This window comes from Centropristis striata, chromosome 17 (assembly GCF_030273125.1).
Source record: "Centropristis striata isolate RG_2023a ecotype Rhode Island chromosome 17, C.striata_1.0, whole genome shotgun sequence".
In the NCBI taxonomy this organism is placed as follows: Eukaryota; Metazoa; Chordata; class Actinopteri; order Perciformes; family Serranidae; genus Centropristis; species Centropristis striata.
In genome coordinates this window covers 20,934,682-20,959,701 of record NC_081533.1, presented here as the reverse complement: position 1 = coordinate 20,959,701, position 25,020 = coordinate 20,934,682, and the positions used below count along the sequence as shown (strand labels likewise).

General features: G+C 40.2%; 1 protein-coding gene across 4 annotated transcripts in view; it reads left to right on the top strand.

Annotated features, from left to right (window-relative positions):
- The window catches only part of kcnip4a (potassium voltage-gated channel interacting protein 4a), a 151,414-nt gene that overhangs the window by 48,571 nt on the left and 77,823 nt on the right, over positions 1–25,020 (top strand). The window contains exon 1 of one of the 4 annotated variants that reach the window (XM_059354794.1): positions 1,184–1,485. The exons of the other annotated variants lie outside the window; for them this stretch is intronic. Within the exon in view, the coding sequence (XP_059210777.1) occupies positions 1,401–1,485 (85 nt within the window). The 5' untranslated portion in view covers positions 1,184–1,400. Of the gene's footprint in view, positions 1–1,183; positions 1,486–25,020 lie in introns of those variants that run through there. 4 annotated transcript variants of the gene reach the window in all.

The following is a 25,020-nucleotide window of genomic DNA, read 5'->3' as shown; positions in this document are numbered from 1 at the left end:
TACACAGAGCAGGATTCACCAAAATAAACCTGACTTTCTGTCAAGTGACCTGTGGAACATCAACCGTAATATCAACCGCCCAATCTTATTTCATACTAACGGCTGTCAGCCTGATGGACATGCAATAATGAGAAAATGTGAATAAATCAGTGTTTTCTTAAGCAAACTCACTGCAGTTATACGAGTGGAGCGAGTTAAAGGTTGAGTTAATGACAGGCGTTTCAGATGGGAAAGCTTGGCATTGATAGATGAGTGCAATCGAGGTACAGTGTGGGCTAATTAGTGGAGAAGATGATGCACTTGGCTGGTCTTAATGTCATCACAGACGCTGGGCGTAGCCTGTCAGTCTTTATTAGTACTGACCTTGACATTTGATTGCAAAAAAATATCACTAACCTGCGCTCCACAGCTTTTCTCTTCCCCTTCTCTTCTGTCTCTGTCTCTTTTTTTTTTTTTTTTACAGTGTATTTGTCACTTCTTTAACCACTTCCCTCTCAAGCACCCATGATGTACCATTAACGTCGTCCATTACTGTCACTCGTGGTTTTAACCTTCAATTACACATGATGCGGCAGGCCCATAATGTACTGTCATTGCTGATTCATTGGTGGACACTTTCCCCTTAATTTCCCTTTATTTCTCTCCACCTCCTCCTCCTTGTGTGCTTTCTATCTCTCCTCTTCTTCTCCTCCTCCTCCTCCTCCTCCTCCTCTCGGGCCAATCAGGCCACACCTCCATGGCAACCGTCAGTGAGTGTAAAACATCCACAGATGGTGCTGAGTAGAGCGAGCAGCAGGCACACTACGAGATCAAGTGTGGGAGTGTGTGTTTGTTTGTGTGTCTGAGAGAGACAGATACAGACTCATTGGATAACCGCTGTATTGTGAAGCCAACAGAGTTATTCTCTAGTAGCGCAGAAGAGGAGCGTGTATTGCTCAGAGGAGTTGCAGGAAAAGTCTGAAGAGAAGAAGTAAGTGTTGGGGGAAGACAAAAACAGAGACTGAGAAAAGCCCCCCCCTCACACACACACCTTCCCCAGAGAGCAGGAGGTAAACCGCCGGTAAGCAAATATTAATGACCTGACAAAATAGCACACAACATCAGACAGCCTTACCCTGGAGCCGCGCAACAGAGGAGCCCGGACACATATTCACACGCAAGACGAGCCCCCCCTCACTGCTCTCACTCACTCATGATCATCACTCCCGCCACACGCACCTCAAGGGCCACGCTGACACAACCAGAAGAGTGGAGGAGAGAAGAGGATACTCGCCCTGTCGCAGGACTTTGTCAAACTAAAAGTCTTCTTTGGATTGGTTTTTATTTATTTTCTTTTAACCCTGAGGTCAGAATCCTCCTTTTGTGCTGACCTTTCCAAGCCCCCCCTCCCAGGAGCAAAGATGAGCTGCAGGAAGAGGTGCAAGCGGGAGATCTTCAAGTTCGCACAGTACATGTATAGATTTGTCACGGGCACCCTCCATACCGGTAAGACGGACTTTAAGAGAACCATTTTTCCCTCTATGTTTGTGTTTCCATTTGCGATGATTTTGGTGTTATCCTCTTGGCATTTTGGTCAAACTTCTCCCCTTCATTCACATTCTGATAAAATCTGCCTATTATAAAGTTAAAATCTGAGATATGAGGCAGTGTTGGTAGACTTTAACACCATCAGTGCCTTACAGTATTTACGTTGTGTGTATATTTTTGCCTGCATCCCCTGCTTGAGTATTGTGAGGATTTCCATAGTGAGCTTGGATGTATCACCCACTCTGCATTAAAATTTGTGAGTGTATGAGTATGAGTGCAACTGTGTGTATGTGTAAGAATGTAAGGACACACTATGGCTTGAAGCAAAGGTGAAGTCATTAAAATGAAAAAAGTGATCAAACAGCTTTTTATGCAGTCTCTGGATATTGAAATACATTTTTCATGTATTTAGCATTTGACTTAGTCATTGGTCCTGTCAGCTCAGTCTTTTACTCATCATGCTTCTAGCACCTGAAAGAATTTTGAAGAAAAGTATAGAGTAAAAAACACAACAGTGATGTGGAGACTCGTTCTGAAATCCTTCCCTGCAGCAGAAGTTGTTACATACTTTGTTTGCATACAGCACTGTTCATCACTATTTCTATGCTGCAGAGCGTAATAGATCTTGGTTTCCCTTTTGTTCTGCACTCGCACACAAAGAGCTTTTCTAACAAGATGGACTCAATGGTATTTACTAGATTAAATCTCGGATTATAGTGGATTACCAGCAGATTATTCAATGAGGAGTTCAATACAGGACCAAGGTTAGCAGCAGTAGCATACACTGATATCTGGATCATATTACTGGTAGTCATCACTATGGTGCGAAGGCTTATTTACATATATCATTAAGACTGTGTTGCAATTGCTTATGACCTTATAGTGCACCTTGTGCCTCTCTTATTTTGGTGAGCTCTACAGATGATGTGACTATTGACACCTTTGCCTTCGCTGTTGAGTAAGTTGTTGATTATCTCACTGCATGGGTGAAATGGTGCTCAGCCCTTGAGAGGTGATACATGAACATGCTAATGAATTCCAACATGCTTCTGAACATGTGAGGGTATTTTACGGTATTTTTTTCTAGCAGTTACTCCTTCCCATTAGTCGTATGTAATGACAAATGGTGGACTTTACATACACATACAGTTGAGAATACGGTAGGGAATATTTCCAAACAGCCATGGCCTACTTTTTACTGTCTCCTTGACCTTAGAGATGGAGAGAACAAGTGGGGAGGATGGGAGGCAGCTATAGAAAAATGTCTCCATCAAGGCGATACCCCCTTCAAGGTGGATAATATGGTTTCAGCTTTCCAATCATACTGACAAATATAGCCATGTGAGAGATACCAAATGTGGAGAAATCACTACTATATCTGCTGAAAGGAGTACACTGCTGGTTTCTATAGCTGCCATCAGGTCGTTTGAGTCACACTGCATTTCCCTTTTGGTGATAAAATGATGAATATTTATGGGGCAGTAATTTCTTGCATTGTTCTCAAAGGGTTAGGTTGATACATTTGTGGCAAAACTTCATACAGTACTGTATAGGCTGAACAGTATGTTTTGGTTCAAGATTATGGTCTTTAATGTCAGTGTCAGCACTCATTAATAATTGATCATGTTAAATACATGGCTGGACATATTTCCCAGAGGATAAACCCAATTATGTGCATGTGCTGAGTTTACAGAAACATGCTTTTTTTTATTGACAAAGTTTTCTTCGGAATATTGATTTTGTTGCTTTTTTCATTAACCTCAGGGCAAAATAAATAAATAAATAGAAATAGAAAAAGTTTAACCCACTGTACTGTAGCCCATTTTCCATCTTTGGAAACCATAACGTTGGTTGTCAGCATATCAATCAAATAATGGTGTTGATGTTTGAAAACCTCTGTTTGGGGCACAGTGAACAACTAAAACCTTTGTGACAGAAAAAGACATTACGCGTATACAATTCCGAACCCCATTATCAGCCGTTCATTAGACAGTTTCCACTTGAGTGGATTCATTTCTCTATAAACACACTATATTAACTTATCTTTCACAGTCTGTGCTGCAGACTAATATAAATGGAGTTTGACCACGGCGGGACTGGCTGTGCCATATTTGGGTGAGGAAGAGAAAGATGGATGGAGTCAGTTAACAGACCATGGGATTTTAATTGAGATGTTCATTGTCCTAGAACAGCTTCACAGTCATTGCTTCATTGATCACTTGCCAAGGCCAGCAAAAACATATAGTGCAAGGGAGAGGGTAATGTTGGTGATGTAACAGAACGGGACTGGGCAGATTGAGTTGTACATCACACTTATATAGTTGTGAATGTTTTTTGTCTACATAGGCTTTTTCTCAATATAAATCTATGATCATGAAATATGGTAAAGGTCCAATTTTGATCACATCATCAATTTATTCAAACACATTTCCAGCACTGATGTAAAGTCATAAACTGAAAATAATTCATTGCTCTCCTCAGTGAGTGTGGAAGTGATTTGTTTTTGTGTACAGCAACTGTTTTTGAAATACAGCAGAGACAGTAGGCCCAACATTTGTATTCATGCCACCAGTGCTGCCCAGTAGGCCTTGACTTTTCCAGCTGTATCGGGTAAAAGATGAGAAACAAATCACAGATGCACATTCTTCCAGGTTATATATCCAAACAGCAGTGTCAGCACATATTCTTTTAAATTGGAAAAAAAAGTTATTCGTTGCTCACACCAGGGGAAATCTTCATCTATTCCAACAGCCTCCGTGACAGAAGAGCAGGAAGAGGTGGCAGTCAACCAGCATATCTATCAGGATCATATAGACTTCCTAAAGCTGTGTGATTTATGGTGCATACTTCTAAGTGACAAAATAAATGTCTATTATTTATGTCGCCAATAACCGTTGGTTGTATAGTGGACTGCTTTAAACACGTTTTTTTTCCCACTTCTGTGCAAGTGGATTGCATTGTACACCAATACTTTTGGGAATCTTTCACCATATCTTTACTGATTGCTTCCTCCCAGGCATCTCCGCTTCTGTATTGCATCATTTTTTCCCATCAGAACAGACTCACATCCTCATAACTGAGTCCAAGCGTATCGATAGACATCACAGTGCGTACCTCTCCACCTCTACACTCACTTTTTCTAACAAGACTGGTGAAAGTTTGCTTGGTATGACTTTTCTTTGTGCTGTCAACACTTTGATGGGCCTCTGTGAATTTTAATCCGCTTGTATTGATTTCAAGTAGTTTCAGCTTGTCAATGCAGTAGTGTTCCTTAGTTGTAATTAATATTTCCTTGGCTGTATTCTTCTACTGGAGCAATGCAGAACAACTGTAATGTCTCTGAACTTTTAAATGATTATATATTGTATGTGCAGGGATGCAGTAAATGCCAAACAAGCATTTCTTTTTTCCATCTCAAGATGTTTCATTTTTATTGCTAAATCAACTAAATTGGATTTTGTGTTTGTGTTGCAATGCATATAATGCAGGTTTACCACTATTATATCTTTCTGGTAAATGTTTATATTCCATTTCAGTTACATTGTTTAATTGGTTAACTTGAGAGCTTAGACAGACAGCTCGTCTGGATCAGGACTGCAGTGGCAACAGTGCAAGAAGAGAGACGCCTACATTTTTTCTTTTGGATTTTTTTCCAGCTTTCTCCAACTTTTCTTTTAAGTCAAAGGTCTGCTTGGATATGTTCTTGTCCCAGCTTGTCTTGGGTCAGCCTGGGGGCAACTTCCAAAGCAGTCCAGTTAACCCTCAATAGGACTGTCCTCAAATGGTTCCTTTCTATAGAAGCAGTGGCTTGAGTTCAAGGTCCTTCCAGACAATGTAGTCTAAAAAAGAAATTACATTTTAGAATAAACCTTTCATCGACTGCTCAGGATAATTCGGTGGAATATTTATGTTGAATTATTGAAAACGCTTCTGCAGTTCTACAGTAATTATAAGTTGAAAGAGGGTTTTATCTGGTGCCAAAGAAACCACAATCAAAGAACATAGAATGTAGTGCTTCAAGGAAAAAGTCTGTTCTTTGTGAGTTAAGATGTGGAGGTACTCATCCATTCCACGTCCACGAGATAGCTGTGAAAAATGCACTCTGTGACTTTTCAGCATGCACTTGGGAGCACATGTGTGGGGGCCTGCCCAATGACGCGAGGACCCGTCTTTGTTTCCCTCTCTTTGGTTTCCTGATGGCTATTAGCAGGTCATGTTCCACCTGTCCCACGAGGACAGCACGTTCAAAGCCCATAATCCCTGACCAAACACTGAATATTTGATACCCAGAGGCAGGCTGGGTTGGCATCACGTCTATGCGACGGTGTCCCCAGTCTGACTGGCAAGAAAAGACTTGCAATTTAACACTGCTTGTTTTTACTGTATCGGCTGTGGTTTAGAGTAGACAGTGTAGGTGTAATGTATAGTGTAGCTTGTGCATGGCTTTAATATAGACGGTAATAAAACATTGCCCATGCAGGAATTTATTATAATCTAGTGTTTGAAGTGCGTAGCTGCTTTGCTAATAGAGAAACCTAATAACCTTTGTGGATTAACTACCAGCCTTTGTCCCACTTCTCCAATAATTTGTCAAACTTTATGGACCTTTGCAGCCTCTGCAGAGCTCATAAAAAATATACAAGTGGAACAAAATGACCAAGGGAGCATCTAATATTTCATTTTGATTTTGGCTGGTTTATAGCTTTTTATTCTTAAATTTAACTTAATGTCCAAAAGCACAGGGTAGTATGTTTTGTGCAGCAGAATATTTCTTCCATGATGTTTAGACAGGCAACAATAACAGATGGCTAACCATGTTGCATAATGTTTCCTTTCACACCCAGTGAGCTAACATGGCATCTGCTTGATTCACCTGAGAAACTTCAGACCGTGATACACACATATGCCTATGTTCATACTGTGCAAGATTGATTTCGTATTTACAGTTAGCTTACACTCCAATGATGCATTTAACTCCTTTATAGGTAACAGTCTTTCACTTTATATTACATTCATTTTCAGTTTTATTTTATCCATCCATTCCTTTGACAACACTTTGAAAAAATGCCATTTTACGTACAATCTGTGTATTATGACAATCTCTGAGTTGTCACTACAGATTAAGAGCATACAGTAATCTATAGTAGTTTAACAAGATGTTCTGCACTGACCTGAAGCCTCAGATTAGGATGTTGTAGTGATTCAGAACATTAAAGCATATATGCCAAGCATTTTACATAATTGAAAAAGAAGACCAATATCGGTGTTGTCTGGTAACAGCTTTCTTTTAACCTTTCACCATGACCCCTTTCTCAAGGTTCACTTCTTTTGGCTGGGGCAGTGGGGAGACATTTGACAGGGATGTCTGTATCCATATCAGCCTCCTGGCAGGCCAAGTTCACTGTCTCTTTGTTTCACAGCGTCCCTGCCTTCTTCTGGTTTCTGGTTTCTGCTGTTGTGTCTCCGTCCAACACCAGAGCAGCACAGATTCTTTGGCTCGTTGGGTCAGTGCACACAGTGTTGGGCTACATGGTGAACATTATGCAAAGGCTCAAGGCTGCCTGACAAGAAGTGTTCTTCTGTCCGTTTTTATAGTCCAAGTAGTATTGACCAATCAGGTTAGAGTGGGCTTTGATTGCATGCAGATAAATGGTCCATATGGATCGCAAAAGAGGAGGACATCATTAGCTAAAATGCAGTATTGGAACCCATTGGCTATTGTTTGATGATTGAGATTATTATTACCTTTTTTTTTTAAATGAAAATGCATTCATATTCAGAGAGACAATCCAGTCATAGACTTTGTCTCACAACTCCAACTCCGTTCTAGCGTCGCAAGTTAGGAATCAGACTATAAAGTATATCCGTTATCCGGATATCTGCTGGTTACACCAGAACTCCAGATGTATTGGCCTTTACCCCCAGAGGCTAAATTGTCATCAAGCCAGTTGCATGGGCCAGTGTGAAACCAAAAGTCCAACCAAAAATTTCGTCCAGAAAGTTTTAGCTGTCCACTGTCAGCTACAGGTTCTGATTTAAGCACAAGAAGCGAATAGTCAGTCACACTCTGGTGAAGTCTGTGGTCACACATGTGCAAATGCAGGAGAGTGACCACCACCTGTTGATGGGCAGTGCAGGATATGACACCCACAGATCAGTTTGACAGCTGGGTGGGGTCTATTATACATGTCTTTAATATGTTTGAGGACACGACTTCACCGGTCAAAACTCATCACAGTTGAACTATGTTGATCTGTTAAAAGACAAGTTCATGCTTAAAAAATATAATAACAACAACAACAATAATAATAATATACCTATACAAGATTTATGTGACTAGTTGTATTGGTTTGCCCTCTATCTATCGGCTGTGGCTCAGTTGGTAGAGTGATTGCCCATCGATCGGAAGGTCGATGGTTCGCACCTACGTGTTGAAGTATCCTTGGGCAAGATACTGAACCCCAAATTGCTCCCTTCATTGGTGTGTGATTAACACACTGTGAATGAATTCCCGATGGTGGTATTGTTAGGGTAGCCTCGGCCACCAGTATGAGTGAGTGTGAGCTTTGAGTGGTCCCAAAGACTAGCGTTATATAGGTGCAGTCCATTTACCATTTACCATTTACCATTGTATGGACATAATGCATAAAACTTGTGGAGTTGGAATGTGGCTTTTAGAATGCTTAATTTTTTGTCAATTTTAACAGCCCTAGTTCAATGAGCCCTTGATCCCTGCATTATTTCTGCTCTATAGAACTCCCCAAAAGACACCAGTATCAATGCAGTCTTTTAATCACCTTTCATGCTGCGGTTGCACAGGCATTCTTCTGTCACTCAACATCTCTGCAACTCTGTACCTTGTTATTAATTACCACATGTAAAAATGAATAATTAGGTAATGATGAGCTTGTCAGAGGAATGTCACGCACATACTTGAAAAGAGTGATTAAAGCTTCGTATGTCAAGGGACCCCAGTCAGAATTTTAGTGTGCCGTATGCCCTCAAATTTCCCCTCCAGCAGACTCTTATTACTGACATAAATATGTTTGAATCCATTTAAAAGGAAGCATGTTTTAGATTGGAGCTTTTCATGCATTTATTGATTGCCACTGTGTCGCCACCCAAACATCCACCAATCTTTTAAGTTGCTTGAATTAGATTTCCCCTCATTTTTCTATATTTGCCTACTACATTGGCCTGGGCTTTATCCCGTGCCACTGTCCATTTAAATCCAACCTTTCTAGCCCATGTAATCAGTTTTCCCATTTGTGCTAATGTTTGTAAACGAGTGTCCTCCTGAGTGGAAAGAATGGCGGGGTTATTTTTAGTTTTGGGAGTGTGTCCGTGTTACAAAGCTGCTGTGTACGAGGTATTACTGCGGTGAATCCAGCTGGAAATTCAACTCCATGGGATATCAGTGAAAAAACAAACAACAGAATTGTTTATAGATATTAATAAGAAGAAAGAGACGACCTCGGTGGACCAAAGCTAAACAGCGCAAAACTGACAAAACAAGACTGTGCCCTTTAGGATGGCAGACCATTAAGAGGAGTCTTAATTTGTTTGGTTTGGGTTTGTTTTCTTTGCTCATTGTTGTTATCACCTCAGAGAATGGTTCTATTACCCCAGTGCCTTTGCTATCTACGCCAACTCTCCCTCGAGTGATCATTACTATTGTTAACTCAAATTAAAAAGTTTCCCCCCCTCTGCTATCACCCTTTCCTTCCTTGCTCTTTCTCTGTCCATATTATCCTGCTTGCCGTTTATAGCTTTACATCTCTCTTTCTTCTTTGCTACTTAACTTTATCTCCTCTCTCTCCTTCTCACACTAGTAATCACTTAATTTTAAAGTTCCGTTGAGGCTCTTTGTTTCAAATGCTGCCTACTGACAGTTGCCCTGGTCGTGTTTTCACAAAACTTGAACCCTCTGCTCCAGACGCTCTGCGATACAAGAGACAATGTCCTCTACACGCTTCGTTAGCTTGCAATTACTGGGACTGAAAGCCCTGCTATTGCTCCCTGCCAACAAAGGGAGAATTGGTGCACCTTTGAGGGTCGGAATGGAGAGGTAAACATGAGGAACTTAGTATCAGTCATATGCTCGTAGATAATGACACCTTTCTCCATGCGAGACTCAAACACAACCCATGTTCCAGCACTGTTGCTTATGCCCAAAAAAAGTGCTAAAGGTAAAAGTACAAGCTCCTGTATTGAACACATCATGTTTTATTGGGTCTTTTCTTTCTGCAGTTCCACAGGAATCCAGGCTTTAGTATTTTTTTTCTTTTTCATATTTCATTTCCCTCAGGCGTTGTGTAGATCCGCTGATGAAAAGAGCTGTTTTCAAATGGTTTCCATGTCTTCTTTGATTGGTTCGAGATTGAAATTTCAAACAGATCATTCTCCCTCATAGAAAGCATGAGGTTTGCGCAAAATGTCAAACGGTTGGATAAACTGAGGCAATGGAAAAGAAATGGACAGGAGGCAGGATATAAATGACAGCCAATTTCTGAAAACTGAAGTTTTTGACATGTTTAGTGTGGAGCGATGTGTTGATACCTTTTCTTTATCGCTGAGGACCAAATTTGTGGTCAGGGTGTGTTGTTTGCATCCATTTATGACATAAAAGGCTGTTGCTGTTCAGGGCTTTTCAGCAGTTTTGGACAGGTATTAATAATCTTGTACTAAACCTATTATTTTCTTGGGAGTTTTTGTAACTGTGTGTGTGAGCAGCATATCAAGGCAGGTAGTGAGCAAACAGTGTTTTACTTCTTAATTGCACCCTGTTAGCTTCGGTCGCTGTGGAGCAGGTTTGTTTCTCACACACATGCACTTTAACACCACACTATAACTAGTCCCATGGAGGGGGAATGTGCACCTTGCAGTTTTTGTCAGATATATCACCGTGCTATTGGCATTTCAGGTGCTGCAGTGTAAAATAGCTGCAGTATGGCATCAGTATTGCATGTTCATTGTCAGAAAGGTAGATTTCTGTGGGATTCAGTGTATGTCACTTGTACTTCTTACATACATTACCGCATTGTTTTTGTTATTTGGTTTAAGAAGCATGTATGGATTTAGCTGTTTGAATGGAAGTTGCTTCTGTTCTCTGGTGTCTGTGTAAAGGCGGACCCAGCTCAGCTTGTGGCCGTTGCAGGGTGCGGAGGATAAAGTGCAGTTGTGTGACCAGAATGTTGCTATTCATCCTTAGTGCCCGATCCATATATAAGCTCCAAGTCAAGGACACTACAACCTAGCCACACAGTACAGCCTGGTGTACTGGAGTCATGGCCAAGATTAAACCCAGATACGTTCCCCCCATCAACTCCCCACACCTCTGTTGTAAACCTGTGTAATCAGTCACTCTCTCTGGCACAGCTTGCCGTGGACGGCCATGCAGAAAATGGAGCTCCATCTCCATCATTCTGCAGACAGATCCACCCTTGGCCCCATTACTTACCTGGCTAACTCTGTGTCAACACCAGGCAGGTGTAAACAAGAGGGATCTTGCCTGTCTAACATCACTGTAAGAGCATAACGAAGGAGCTCAAAACACCCTCATTATAAGGCACAAGCTTATTGATAAATTTGCTGGAGCGAGTCTAATGTTTGCTGTGTAACTGTTGCTTGCTTCATTAGGACTTGTAAGGTGGATGCAGTGTCAGTGTTTTAGCGGTTATATGTGCATGTGTATAAATCTGAGTGCTCTGAGTTCATCCTGTGCTTTTATTTTGGTTGGTGACAGTTTGCTTGACTATTGTGGGAAAAAAAATATTTTCCCATTTTTTCCACTTTAGTCAAGACAATCAGCTGGAGTTCAAAAAAAGCATCGGAATGGAAAAGAAAAGTGTCAGTTTTCATGGTTGGTCGACTTGGAGAGACAGTTTAATACAACAACAACAAAAAGAATGATCAAAACTGGTGCAGCAGAAGGCAAGAGGTCCTGACTTTTAGCCTCTTGGATGGGTAAAGCAAAAAATACACTGAATACTACATTCCTCTTAATGTAGCTGAATAGTCTCTTTGATTAGATCCCTGACAGAAAAAAGCTCTTTTTAAAAAATAATTTCAAGACTCCATTCCCCAAGCTTGTATGTTGTATGTTTTTCTGAAAAAGAAATTCAAATCCCAAGCCTTACTCAAGGTAACAGTGGTAATATCACTATGACAAATCATCTTGATTGTGTCAGACTTAAAGAAAAGTTCCCCTAGAGACACAGACATTAACAACTGTATATTTTTGGGTAAACCACTTCATAGTCCTCCTTTTTCTTGCTTATTTTGAAAGGAAATGAACCATTTGCTTGAGTGCGATGATTCATTTAATCCCTTTATATCCAGTTACACCCCTAAAAAGGAGCATTTGCACGCTTCTATCCATCACACTCTGGACATGTATCTCTTCTCTGCATATATCCCTGAATAATCCCAGCTTGAATAATCAAATTAATGTACCATACAGCATTTCTTACATCAATCGGACATCTAGTTAATAGATCTGACCTTAATAATAATGTCCCACATGTTGCATCTTGAGTCATGACTTTGTCTCTGTGTTTGCTACCCTTGAATCTGTGTGCAGTTTAAGAGAAAGATACACTAAAGATTCTGGTGTGATGGATAGATTCCTTTGCAGATTTATGACTGTCTTTTTGAATGATTAGTGGTCGATTCGTTTGGTACTTTTTCGCTACAATATCATCTAAATTTGCACGGCCCTTGAAGGGTGCAGTACAGATCACACGGTGGAACAGGTAAGACAGGTTGCTGAGCTGTTTCCCTTAGGAATGACACCGCAAAACACCTCGACCAGATTAAATGGTTGCAGCTCAGCGTGTGAATGTGGCGTAGGTGATGTATGACACACAGAGCAACAGAGCATCCTCCGAGGACGCAAGGTGTCATTTAGAATATCTCTTCAGTTTCCTGCATTTTCCACGCACCATCGGAAACGTCGCAAATTCAATTTAAATGCAAAGCAACAGAGAAAAACGTATTTGTGTTTTCCATTTACAGTTCTTCTACTTTTACCGTTAGTAAGCTTCAGCCAACACGTTTAAGGCCTTTCTCCTCTTGGGCACCGCTCCACAGATCACACTGACCATTCTATTGCCTCTGATGGGCTGCTCGATACATTAGATTTGTGCCTAATGAGGATGGATCACCCTTTTGCTCTTGTCCCTGCCTCCAGGTTCTGAGCCCTATTTTTCCTCCTGCTGTCACTTTTCTTCTCTTCTGTAATTTAAATGTGCTCCCAAAGGAAATCTGTGCCTTTTCCTCTGATCTGTTATTTAGTTTAAACTGATTTCAGTGTAACGTATGCAAACAGATCTACTTACATGGCATTGTCCAAGAGTAAAACTATGTTATTGTTGTCTAAATGGCAATATTTATCGCCCAGATACTGGGTTGGTTGGATTCATGGATAATGATGGGGTAAATTTGATTGATGGATTAGTAAATTAAATTAGCCACATGCTATTATAATAAAAAAAAATAAAACCCTCTTCTGAAGGGGAAACACATTTGGATGCAATCCAACAACTGGAGAGCAAAAGTCTTTTGATGATGTAGTTTTGATGTATCTATTGTTGCCTGTCTGCTTTAACCAGGTCACGTCAGGCCAGACCCTGGTTTGTCAGGTCTGACAGCCTGAGGACAGTGCAAACAAGTAGATATTTTTGGCTTAGTCCATGACAATAACTGCAATGAAGCCTCGCTGTGGTGTTACTGGCCGTTGAGGCCAGAATATATTAAAGTATTCTAAAATACTAAAGTATGTATTGGTGAGACATGCAATCCAGGAAGGCCAGTTTGAGTAATAGATCCTTGAGTTTAAAGGTCAGTCAGATGGCTCAAACACAGTTTCTAATAATATGATGAAAGATTTTGCAACTCAGCAGGGAGTTCATTAAAACAAGGCAAACCGGATCTACAGTACAAAGCGAAAATAGTGAAGTAACAGACGTTGTCTATTTGCATGACTTTCCTCTTGTTCAGCTTGGGGATTCCTGTCTCATAGTGAACAAGTGTAATCTCTTACAAACAATAAAAACAGCTTCCTGTTTGTGGGGAAAGAAAGGAGTGTAATCTGAGCTTTGCTAGAATAAATAGAGTGGAGTCAGTGGAGCGGAGATGGAAATGCTGAGGGAGTAAATAGAGATGCAGACAAGGCAATATTTGCTTCCTGTATTTCCATTCTTGTCCTTTGTGAGATGTATCACTTGATGCCAGAAAAACAATTCTCTGAGGTGGCAGTTTTGCTGGAGAAGCCAACCATTTCTCCATGCCGATAACAGACAAAAAAGAAAATAATCAAAAAACAGTGCTTTAAAGTTTTTTTGACTTCCATCTCCTGACAATTTCGAACAAAGAAAAAAAATATTCATCACAGTTACAGCCACATTGCATTCTCAGATATGTGTGGTCGATGTTTTAATGCACAATTTAGAATGATTGAAAATAGTTCCCAAGTGTCCCCATCTTGACATTAAACTGTTTATCTACTTAGGCAGATGATATGTTGAGAGCCTCTGCTAAACTCAGAGCTCTGGCATAAACAGGCCTTCAGGGTCAGTTCAAGAGTTTTGCTTTATAATCATCTTATGTGACTGTGACTACTCACATCTCAAACTTATACTTGGGAGAAAAAATTCAATAATGTCCTAAATATTGTCCTATGTCATATCATAGACACACTGTTGGTCCTTCCACTGGATGACAGATCTGAAGGAGGAAACATGTCACAGTCGGGGTCTAACAAACAACGGACTTTCACACAGGACAACGGGATTCGTGTCCTGTGTGAAATCAAAACTAAACAACTTTTAAAATGTATTTTACATTTTTTTTGCCCTAAACCTAGGTCAGTAGTTCTGAAACCTAAATTCACAGAAATTGCAGCATTTTTTACAACATGAATGTATAACGGAGTGTGCTGTTTTTAGAATGCTCCATTCTAAACCGGGAGCTGCAAAATGCTTTTTTTGGTCATTTTGACAAATGCTCATATGTGTCGTTATGGGCGGTACTGACTAATGGTCTATTATGTCGTTTATGTTGGAGAACTTATTTCATACAGCAGTCTGTAAAGAAATCGAAGCATGATAGTTAGATAGAATCACATAGGGATGTCACGAGAACCAATGCTTGACTGAACTTTAGTTCCCAGCACCACAGGGAACCGTTCCTCTAGCTTCAAACCACAGAATCTCCTCCTCCTCCCACCCGCAGCCATAACTTCACTGGAAGTAGTAAGCTCTGTGTGCTGCAGCATGGAGAGACACAGGGAGAAGTTTTCCTTTAATCCCAACAGAACACCACATCATGTTTTTTCAGCCTAACATTGTTGAAACAGAGCAGCAACAAGTAAGCGGATGGCTGAATAGCACCAGGTAAAAAAAAAAAAGAAAAAGGCGTTAAACTACTACATCATGACATCCCTTGTATCACGTAGCTAATAATGGAATTTGCTTTGGCTTTCAGGAGATTACTTATCAAACAACACATTGTTTTTCAAGCACTGCTTGCTTCGATCAAATCATGCTTCAAAGTTCGCTCAGTTAAGATTTTCTACCATTTTTTGAAACAAAAAAAAGCAAACCATTGTCTGGTTTAACTCAATAAGACATTTGATCCATGAAGTCCTTGCAAAGAGGGAATTGTCATCAAAGAAACTCCATCACATAACCATTCAGCTGCTTTTTGACAGTTAATGGCTGGGTATATACATCAGGCTTTCTGAAATAATCTAGAAGATTAATGAGCTGGATGTTGCTGTGGGGTATGATAGAAAATGAATTTCATACAGAGAGTCTTTATGATTAATTGCATAATGTTAGTGGATACTCACCACTTCAAGTGTGCATGTGCTCATCGTAGTGTTTGTAGATTTCCTGATTGGCCTCTCATAAAATAAATATAACCCTTGGTTTGAGTTTGGAGAGAGGCCAGTATGTGGTCCACTGTGTTGCTTGCATGCTACCATTAAAGAGAAATTTAAAAGACATTTGTATTACGTTCGAGCAGTGGGGTATCAACCAAGCAGCAAATAGGGGCTTTTTTTCAAAGTGTATTCCTTATTGCTAACCCATCACAGCATGTGGTTTTATCCATCTATCTTTGATATTACATTTCACTTACTGTGCAATGTATTATTACTTTTTTTGAATATAGAACAGCTTGCCACAGGCTACTTTATAACTATTGTCTAAATTGTTGAGTATTGCATGCATTTATGCATTTGTCTGCTATGTAAGTATTGCAGAGCTGTAATGATATCAGGATTGGGACAATGTATTTTACAAGTCTTATTTTGAAATCCTGAATTGCGAAAGATAGAATCACACTTCAATCAAATCAGCATACTTGCCCACTTTTAGCTTCTACCACCTCAGATTGGCCGTTATGAATTTTTATTAGAGTTCTGCTTTAACTTTTCATTAGCTTTCTGATTTACAGTCTGTCACTTCACTAAGGCTGCTTGACGAGCTATGACTTCATATGTTAAGGGCAAATATGGAGTGCCAGTTTTCTCTCAGTGCCTGCAATTGAAGCAGTGTACTCCACAATGTGCTGATGGAAAGTGCCATCAAAGACAAGGCCCTCTCTGGGAGGCAGATATTGTCTATCATGCAGGGGTGGTGGTGTGGGGTTTCAGTGTGGTACAGTAGGAGGCTACATTTCTCTGCCATGTTTCACACTGCTATTGTCTGTGTAATCAGACACTCATGGGTTTTGATAAGGTATTATGAAAGGGATTAGTCGCTAGAAACTGGTTGCTCTCAAATATCTGTTATTACTTGATTTTATACTGCTCCATGAATTCCCTCCATACATAAATTTGAATGTAATATAATTTCAGAAGTCCCTTTATTGTCATTGTTCAGAGTAACAAGTACCATTAAAGCCATAATAGTAACAAACGAGATATCACTGTATTTTGCAATTTGTAGTCTCATGATTTTGCTTAAATGTAATTGTCCTTTTAAAATATATTCCAGGGGTATATTTTCTGAACTGATTAAACTGTTAAATCAGCATTCATTTTTTCTAACACTGGTATATTGTCACTGTACAAAGTAGATAAGGCGAAAAGCAAACAGATGCCTATCTACACATCAAGCTGACATGGACTAACCTTTTCATTTATCTAACCTTTTCATTCATCTAACCTTTTCATTCGTGTGTATGACCACCTGGTGATTGTAATCCTAATAATCCCTCTCCCTTTAGCTCTGTTTTGGTCTCTTCCAAGTGGCAAACCCTGGGTCTGAAAAGTGAAACAATGCGGAAGTGCCTTAAACTTGCATTTTTTCCAAGTGCCAGCAGGGGGCGACTCCACTGGCTGTTAAAAGAAGTCTGCTTGTAAAGATGTCTATGAGACAGTCACCCAACTTCTCACTTGATATAAGAGCAGGGTATACTTAAGTGCAGAGCAACCTTGTAATTGTTGCTACCATGGCATGCTGCGTGTTTTCATCTTAGAACTTTGATGCCATCAGTGTGTTTTTAGTTCCTGGCAGTTGTAACATTTTTGATGCTTTAAAATGTAATGTTCAGCATTCGTAATAAAAGACAAAGCATGGATGGAGACAGCAGTAGCATGAGCTGGTATCTTAGTATCCTTGTGCCATTTAAATATGGTCACTTCTGGCTCCTGAAAAATGTGTTCTCTGCTAACTCCTGAGGGAAAAACCTGGCTAAAAAAACAAAACACTGAGCTGAATGAAAGATGATAAAAGGCTCAGTGGAGCTGAGAGAAACTGGAGTAATCACAAGTGATACACTTCTTCTTGTACATTTTTGTTGTTGTTTATATAAAACAATATTGATGAGTGATGTTCAAAGCCAACGGAAATTAATACACAACATGATTATAATATGCATCACACATTAACGCACTAAATATCACTGATCATCATTCCTCAACAATTGCTTGGATACATATTTTAAGATATTACAGTGCTGTGGTAGTTGTGTGAAAAGGGATAATTTTGAGGCATTCATTTGTGTTTTCAAGTATCTATATTGCTCATGGAAATGAGTGAGATACTTGGATACAATGGCAACAGTACTGTGCCAAAAATCAGATTAAAATACATAAATCTTCATGATTCACCAGACCAAAGGATGGATATCATTTGATGCCTAGAAATAAGTGTGTCCTGACATCTCACCTTGAGAAAGCCATGGGTGAGAGTAATTAGGTTCCCTTGTGGTACAGTCACCCTTGTAGCTGATACCAGAGGTTGAATGTTACATCTGTTTTTTGTTCTGCTCCTGTTGTCTTCTTTCCCTCTAAAGCTTTACTTTTCATTGTGTCTCATTTCTTCTAGCTGGTTTGTGGAAGTGATGGCGCCAAGCTAAATGACAGTTCCTCCAGGTTCATGTTTAATGGAGGACCCCATTACACATGAAAAATGGGCCTTGTTCTGTAATGGCTGGCTAAATCCATAGCCTGGAGCAACCGCAGAGAAAATACTCTAAAGAGGGAAGACATAGTAGAGGTGATGATTTCCCTGCTAAAGATGCTGTGTGATACTTTGTGCTGAGGTGTTCTAAGAATGTGTTTGCAGGTGCTGCCACGCTGAAGAATACATTCACAGCGTGTCGTTTTTATTGAAGAAAGAAGCCGATGGGATGTGTGAAATTCCATTAGCTTGACACAGATGGGTTTGTTATAGATTGTTCATGGTGACGGTGTGTTATATGAAAGGATTGTATCGGCATATTGAATGATGCTTTCAGGAGGTTATGCTGATTAAGAGCTTTGCTTGGCCCAGTCAAGGTGGTACTTCGCTCTGGATTGTGGAGAGTAAATAAAGCTTTAGCAGAAGAGGATCTAAAGATGTTTGTTTTCTTAGTGTTCAAACCGGGAAATCTACCTTTTAATGTGTTCAACTGCGCTGTAAAAACACCTGAAACAAAAATGAATTTACCTGTTTATATCAGGAAAAAAATCCCTGTGAAGCAGGGTGAGTCACATCTGAAATACTACGCTCTAAAGTAACAACAAACAGCCACGCTACAAACTCAAACAATAGGGGCCTCATTATCGATCGTCAGTGTTGCGGTGCCCAGTAGCACACACAAACGCAGGAAAACACATTCACTCTTCAGCAACCAAACTCAACACAAACAGAAGCAGAGCGAGCACTCAACGCGTCACAAGGAGATCACATTTCTCCTTCCCCTGCCCCACTCTGAGTTCTGAGCCCCGGCCCTCATCTGACAACCAGACAAATTGGTCTTGAAGAAGCCCAGAGGCAATCAGAGCACACCGCTCACCCACAATTACTTGTCCTTTAACAAAACGATCAATGTGCTCAGCAAATCTGACCGTTGCAAGCTGGGACATGCTAAAATAGACTCTCCGGTTGGGTGAGTAAATCTCTAGAATAATGAAAAAGAGAGAGGTTCAAAAGGTAAACTTTTGATATGAAAAGGCAGTCTGTGCGTTCAGCTTGAAATATCCTCAGGTCATGTGCATGAAAACTGCAGGTAAGGTGTCATTTTCACCCCTTTGCTTATTACCAAAGAGCTGCTGATTTTAGGGTATAGCAGTTCTTATTTCACTGCCTGATGACTAGGGAAAAAGACACACCATTCACATACATTAGGATAAGTGGCTTAGCTGAATTAAGGCTGTTACACAATTAAAGCACATCATAAATGTAGCTTTATTCCCAAAATGACTGACCCAGACTGGAGTAGGGGAACATTAACTTTTCTGCTGCTTCGCTATGTAGTCACCTCACGTGCAGTTCTGATTGCCGACCACTGTTTTATAACCCTTGTATGGGTATAACCTATGCTAATACTGATTGCCCTCGCTTTGCAAGTCTGATCAGTCAACCATACTGTTATAATGGGCTATCAAAATATGTGATTAAGAGCACTGAAATTTGATTTATATTGATGTTCCTGTGTGTAAACCCATAGCGTATGCATGTTTGTTGGCTTTTTCATGATGAGCCCACATTCTTGTTCCTCCGTAACCAAGCACTATAAGTTTTTTTTTTCTATAGCAGGTGGTCACTAAGGTCTCTGGGCTTGTGAGTGGGCTAATGTCACTATAGCAGGGCTGCTGCTGGTGGTGGTGATGGTGCATGTGCTGTGACTGAACAGGGAAAAATACTTGTACATTTCAAGGGGACTTGTGCATGTGTGGGCTGTCACGATGCATCTGCCTGCCATCATCAGCACAGAAAGTGTTGGGTTTTTGTATGCAGATACAATCTGTTGCATGTGGTTTAAGAGTGATTATTTGAGGAAAATGCCAATGTCTGCCATTACATGCTACAGAAATCGCTGTTGGGCAGTTCAGTTTTCTCACTCTAGTTTTGTTGAACCCAAAGCAATCTATTTATGAGATATGTATAAGATCATTGAAAGTGCTTTTCTTGATCTCTTATTTATGACCTCAGCATGACTCCACTCATAGCACAGAGCCCAACCCCACACTCATACTGCATATAAAACACTCAGTTTTCATGATCACTATCAAGGCAGTTATGTTCTCATTGTTATTTCATATATTTCCTCTCTATTGTTTTGTACAAACAAACAAGAGCACATACGTAAGGGAAACTTGGCCTTCTCCTTTTTACACCTGCTTTTTACACGTTGTATAACTACACCTTTGAATCACCAAGGATTTGTGTTGCATCAGGATTTTATTGGGTTTAAATTCAATTCCCTCACTTCTGGCAAACAGAAGAATGTGAATAATTGATGTGGAAGCCATGTCTGAGGGCAAGTATAAAAGGCAGCGTGTTCCTGACTGAGCTTAAAGGTTTATGATACTACAGGTGATAAAGGAGCTCTTGCTATGAGGGATACTTTGAGAGGTGGGAGTTTGGTGTAAATCCATCCTTATTGTTTAATAGGCTGGCTCTGATGAATCTCAGCTTCATAATAGTCAGTTAAATATGATGCAGAGACCCCAAACTTTGATGTTGAATTTTGATGTAAAAGATTTTTAACAAGACAAAAGTCAACAAATCGGGCATGAGCTGTTTTTATTGAATTATTCTCTAATTAATTTATTGGTTGGTGGAACGTCATGACAAAAGACGGAAAATTCATGCAGCCTGCTGCTGAGCTGCACACAAAGCTGCACCCAGACATCCTCTCTGCACATTTCTTTGTACTTGTAAATTATATTCTTTCACACATTCAAACGTGCTAATTGAAAAGTTGGAATCTCAAATAATTGGTGTACCTTGTTCCATAAGCCATAGCACTAAAATGCCTGCCACACGAATGCTTTTTTTTTTTTTTTTTCGTTCCTACATGTCCTCAGGTGAATTTGGTCAATTTCTGTTGCTGAGCTATAAAGATGGGAAATGAAATTCATCGATTGCCTATCGACCCCAAGCCCAGATACAGAACAGCACTGTGACGCCACAGCATGACCATGAAATGGGATTTTATGGTGCCTTCTGAGCCCGCCCTGTTTGATGCAGACTTTAACATTTTCGGCACTGTTGCAGCAAAGGCAGGCAGTTGAGAGATTATGAAATGTTTATCACATTAAGAGTAGGAGTTACTGCGATTCCTTATGGATGTCAGGATGGCTATGGTACAACATCACTGCAACTGGTAGGGATTCAGTGCTTTCCTCAAGGATATTTCAGCAAGGCAGACACCTGCCATAGCAGGGACTCCTCCAGTTGAAGGACTGTCTGCTCACTGCAGCAATATACTCGAAGAACATTATCAAACTTGTGAAAATTCAAATAGCTGTTGAACTGCTGTCAAACTGTGCTACGAGCAAGTGTCTCTGTACTCACTGTGACTTGAGGTCTGTGTTTCTTTTTTTCCTGACACCCAACACCAGATGGGGAAGCTTGCAGATTGCGCTTTTAAGTATGAAATATGAGAAGACACTGTGCACTCATGTAAATACACGATTCTCTCCCAAATTCAGCAAGAGTACCTCGCTGTAATTCATTCTAGCAATGAGCAGAGGAGAGAAGGGATTTAATTGGAAACACAGTCCCCCCAAAATATTTGACTGGACACAAAACCAATTTGAAGATGTCACCTTTGGCTATGAAAAATGTGCAACTTTTTTTTATTTTATAGCTTAGAATCAGGAGTGCTCAATGTTTTGAGGACTGAATGCCAATTTAGGGAGCCATTATATAACTGAGTCCTACATGAACTCTATCAGTGAAACGATACCTCTGTGTTACACCTTCACTTCTTTTCAAAAGATTTATGAAGACTGACTGTTGGGCAGATTTGTCTTGTAACTGTTTTACCTTATGTTTGAACACTTCACTCATGAACTTGGCATGGGATTTGTTATTGGTTTGATAGTGGTGGAGAATTCCATGAGAACCAACTTCACCTGCTTGTAAAATCAGTTTATTTGTCCCTGAAAAATCTGTTACATTGAGAGTTGATCTGTTCTCTTGAAACTTATTTTATCCAAAACCAAAGTGTTTTTTTCCATGATGGCTTTTTCATCTCACTTCTTATGAAATTGCAACAGCACCAGCAGCAATGTTCCTGTGACACTCGCGAGGTGCCACTAGTTACCATGCAACCAATAGTTTTCTACTAATTTGTCATTGCTAACCCAACAGGCGCTTGTTAGGGGACGCAGTTTGGCGTAGCAGCTGAGTAGTGCATTAAGGAAATGATTAAAATATGCCATATGCCCTGCCATACACATGACGGGCCTCACTCATCATACATCATCTACCAAAAGCACACCCTCCAATTTGGCGGTCTATTTAAGCCGAAAAACTCCCCCCAGCTCTCCCTCTGCCTGCCAATGCTGTTGCTGCTGCTGGAATCTGTATTGCCGCCTGCTATCTCAGCCACACCACCCTCCCCCCGCAGGCTCAGTGGGGGGGAAAATACATATCCATCACTCCTCAACACCTGATGCATATTGCCTCTGAGGAGTTCGGAGTTGTCTGAAATACATTGATTGGAAAACTATTAATCGGAAGAATTCTTAATGAAAGTAATTGTTAGTTGGAGCCTCACTAAGATTGTGTTATTCCTTTTTTTGTTATTAGTAGTAGCATTTTTGCATCATGATAATTGACGCAGTTGTCACTCACACCTAGTCCTCTGAACTCAGACATACAGTTTGTTCCTGTATTGAAACCATAGACTGTATACACAAGGTTGAAACCCTGGTTGGTCTCCTCCCTCTGGTCATTCCTAGAGAGCAGAGAAGATAATGTGCTATGAGCTCAGGCCCTGGCAGAGGCTTACAGTGTCCTCCACCAGAGATGGATGACTTGGTGCAGCACTCCTTAACTGCATTAAAAAGACCCCCCTTCCACCGTTTCTCTCTTCCCTCGAGCACATACAAATCTGAGCTATGGGTGGAAAACTCATCCTGGGTTGGTGTGTATTTGTGTGTGCAAGTTCCTCGACATCAGTATGTGTGAAATTCTGTGGTCGCACACTGCCGCAGGAAATATTGCTTAACTAAATTATCCTGGTCCCTGAAAATTAACATATTAACATTTGAACGCTGTTCACTTGTGCAGCTGTGACGAATGCATGCTGAACAGGACTCACTGCAGTGCGAGGTAGCCTCAAATTAAAACTAAAATGAGCCTTGTAAACCTGCAGAGTGACTTACTATAATTGACTCCTGCAAACAGAGTAATCAAAAGTTAGTTCCATAATTGTAGCAAAAAGTGTTGCTTCCCTACATTGTGTTCTGATTTAAAATTAAAACCATGAATGCAAGTGCTATCCCATAATGCTCGGCTGTCTGGCTTGGAAAATTAATCCCCTGGAATGCTGGAATATATTCACCTGCTGAATATGTCATATACAGGTGGTGGGTGGAAGTAGAGAACGAGTACAGTAAATCTGAAGCAGAGGAGATGAGGACAGCCCTAGTCTCTGTTTCTGTGTGTGTGTGTGTGTGTGTGTGTGTGTGTGTGTGTGTGTGTGTGTGTGTGTGTTTTGCATTAATTTGATGGCACCACATAGGCAGACCCCACGATTCAGGAACTGTGTCAGCCTGACAAGCATCAGAGAAAGGTAACTGGGCAGGGGGAGAAACTGGCATCCCATGATTAAAATAGTTGACTCCATGGACAGATTATTAGACTTCTGGCCCCTATTACAGGCACATAAAAGACCCCCAACCCCTTCTTCACAGGAGTAAGAGCCCCAGACTGAACAGGTGCAAATCAGCTGTGCCTTTCTTTTGTGTCTCTGTGTAGTCATGTCATTGTTTTGTCTTCATAGTTGTTTTGTGGCTCTTTTTTTTGTAATTTTGTATGCATAAATAGTCAATTTGTGTCTGCTCGTGGTCATGCTGTCTCTTTATTGTAGTTTTGAAGCTCTTTGTAGTCATTTTGCATGTCTTTGTAGTCATTTTTGCATGCCTTTGTAGCCATTTTGCATGTCTTTGAAGGCATTTTGCATGCTTTTCTAGTCATTTTGCATGTCTTTGTAGTTATTTTGTATTTTTCTCAATAGTAGTCAAAGGCTGAACCAGAGGTGCTGATGTTGGTTTAAAAAAGTAAAAAAAAAACACAAAAAAACCCCTGCAGTTGATATTCTATGTTTAGGTAATGCTGGAGCTGGAGAGAGGCAGCCTTTTGCTTGTGTATTAATGACATTTTACTGTAGCCTCAGTATGCTGTGGAGCTGTATTGTCAAGGAAAAAAAATAAATATCAGATTGGAATTGGATTAGAGTCTTTGTGGTCATTCTCCATCTCTTTGTAGTTAATTTGTGCCTCTCTTTAGTCATTTGGTGTCTCTTTGTCGTCATTTTGTCCATCTTTGTAGTTACTTTATGTCTCTTTGAAATTATTTTGTGTCTCTTGGTAGTCATTTTACATCCCTTTTGTAGTTGTTTTACATCTCTTTGTAGTCATTTAGTTTCTCTTTGTAGTAATTAAAGTCTCTCTGAAGTCATTTAATTTCTCTTTGTCGTCATTTAAATCTCTTTGTAGTAATTTCATTTCTCTTTGTAGTTATTTAATGTCTCTTTGTTGTCATTTTGTGCCTCTATTGTTATTTTGTGTCTTTGTAGTCATTTTACATGCCTTTTGTAGTTGTTTTGCATCTCTTTGTAGTTATTTTGTGCCAGTCTTAAGACATTTTGTGTCTCTTTGTAGTATTTTAATGTCTCTTTGTAGTCATTTTACATCTGTTTATAGTCATGCTGTGCGTCTTTGTCGGTATGGTGCCCAGGAGTACCATTCAGTAATCCATCCTTAGTTCATTGCACAATTTACCAAACCTTGTCGTTTTTATAATCACTCTTACCACATACTCCCTCACATCCACATATGGATTGTCAATGAGCCATGACTGCATCGCAAAAAAAATGCTCCTAACTCATAGAATGCCTTTTACAACCACCGCCACCAGCATCAACATGTCGTCGCTGTTTTCTCGATTTCTGCATCATTAACTGTCATCCCTCAGGGGAACATTCTGTGTTTTATGTTCACCTTACATTGAGTTTAAACATCTCAGGAAGGAATACACT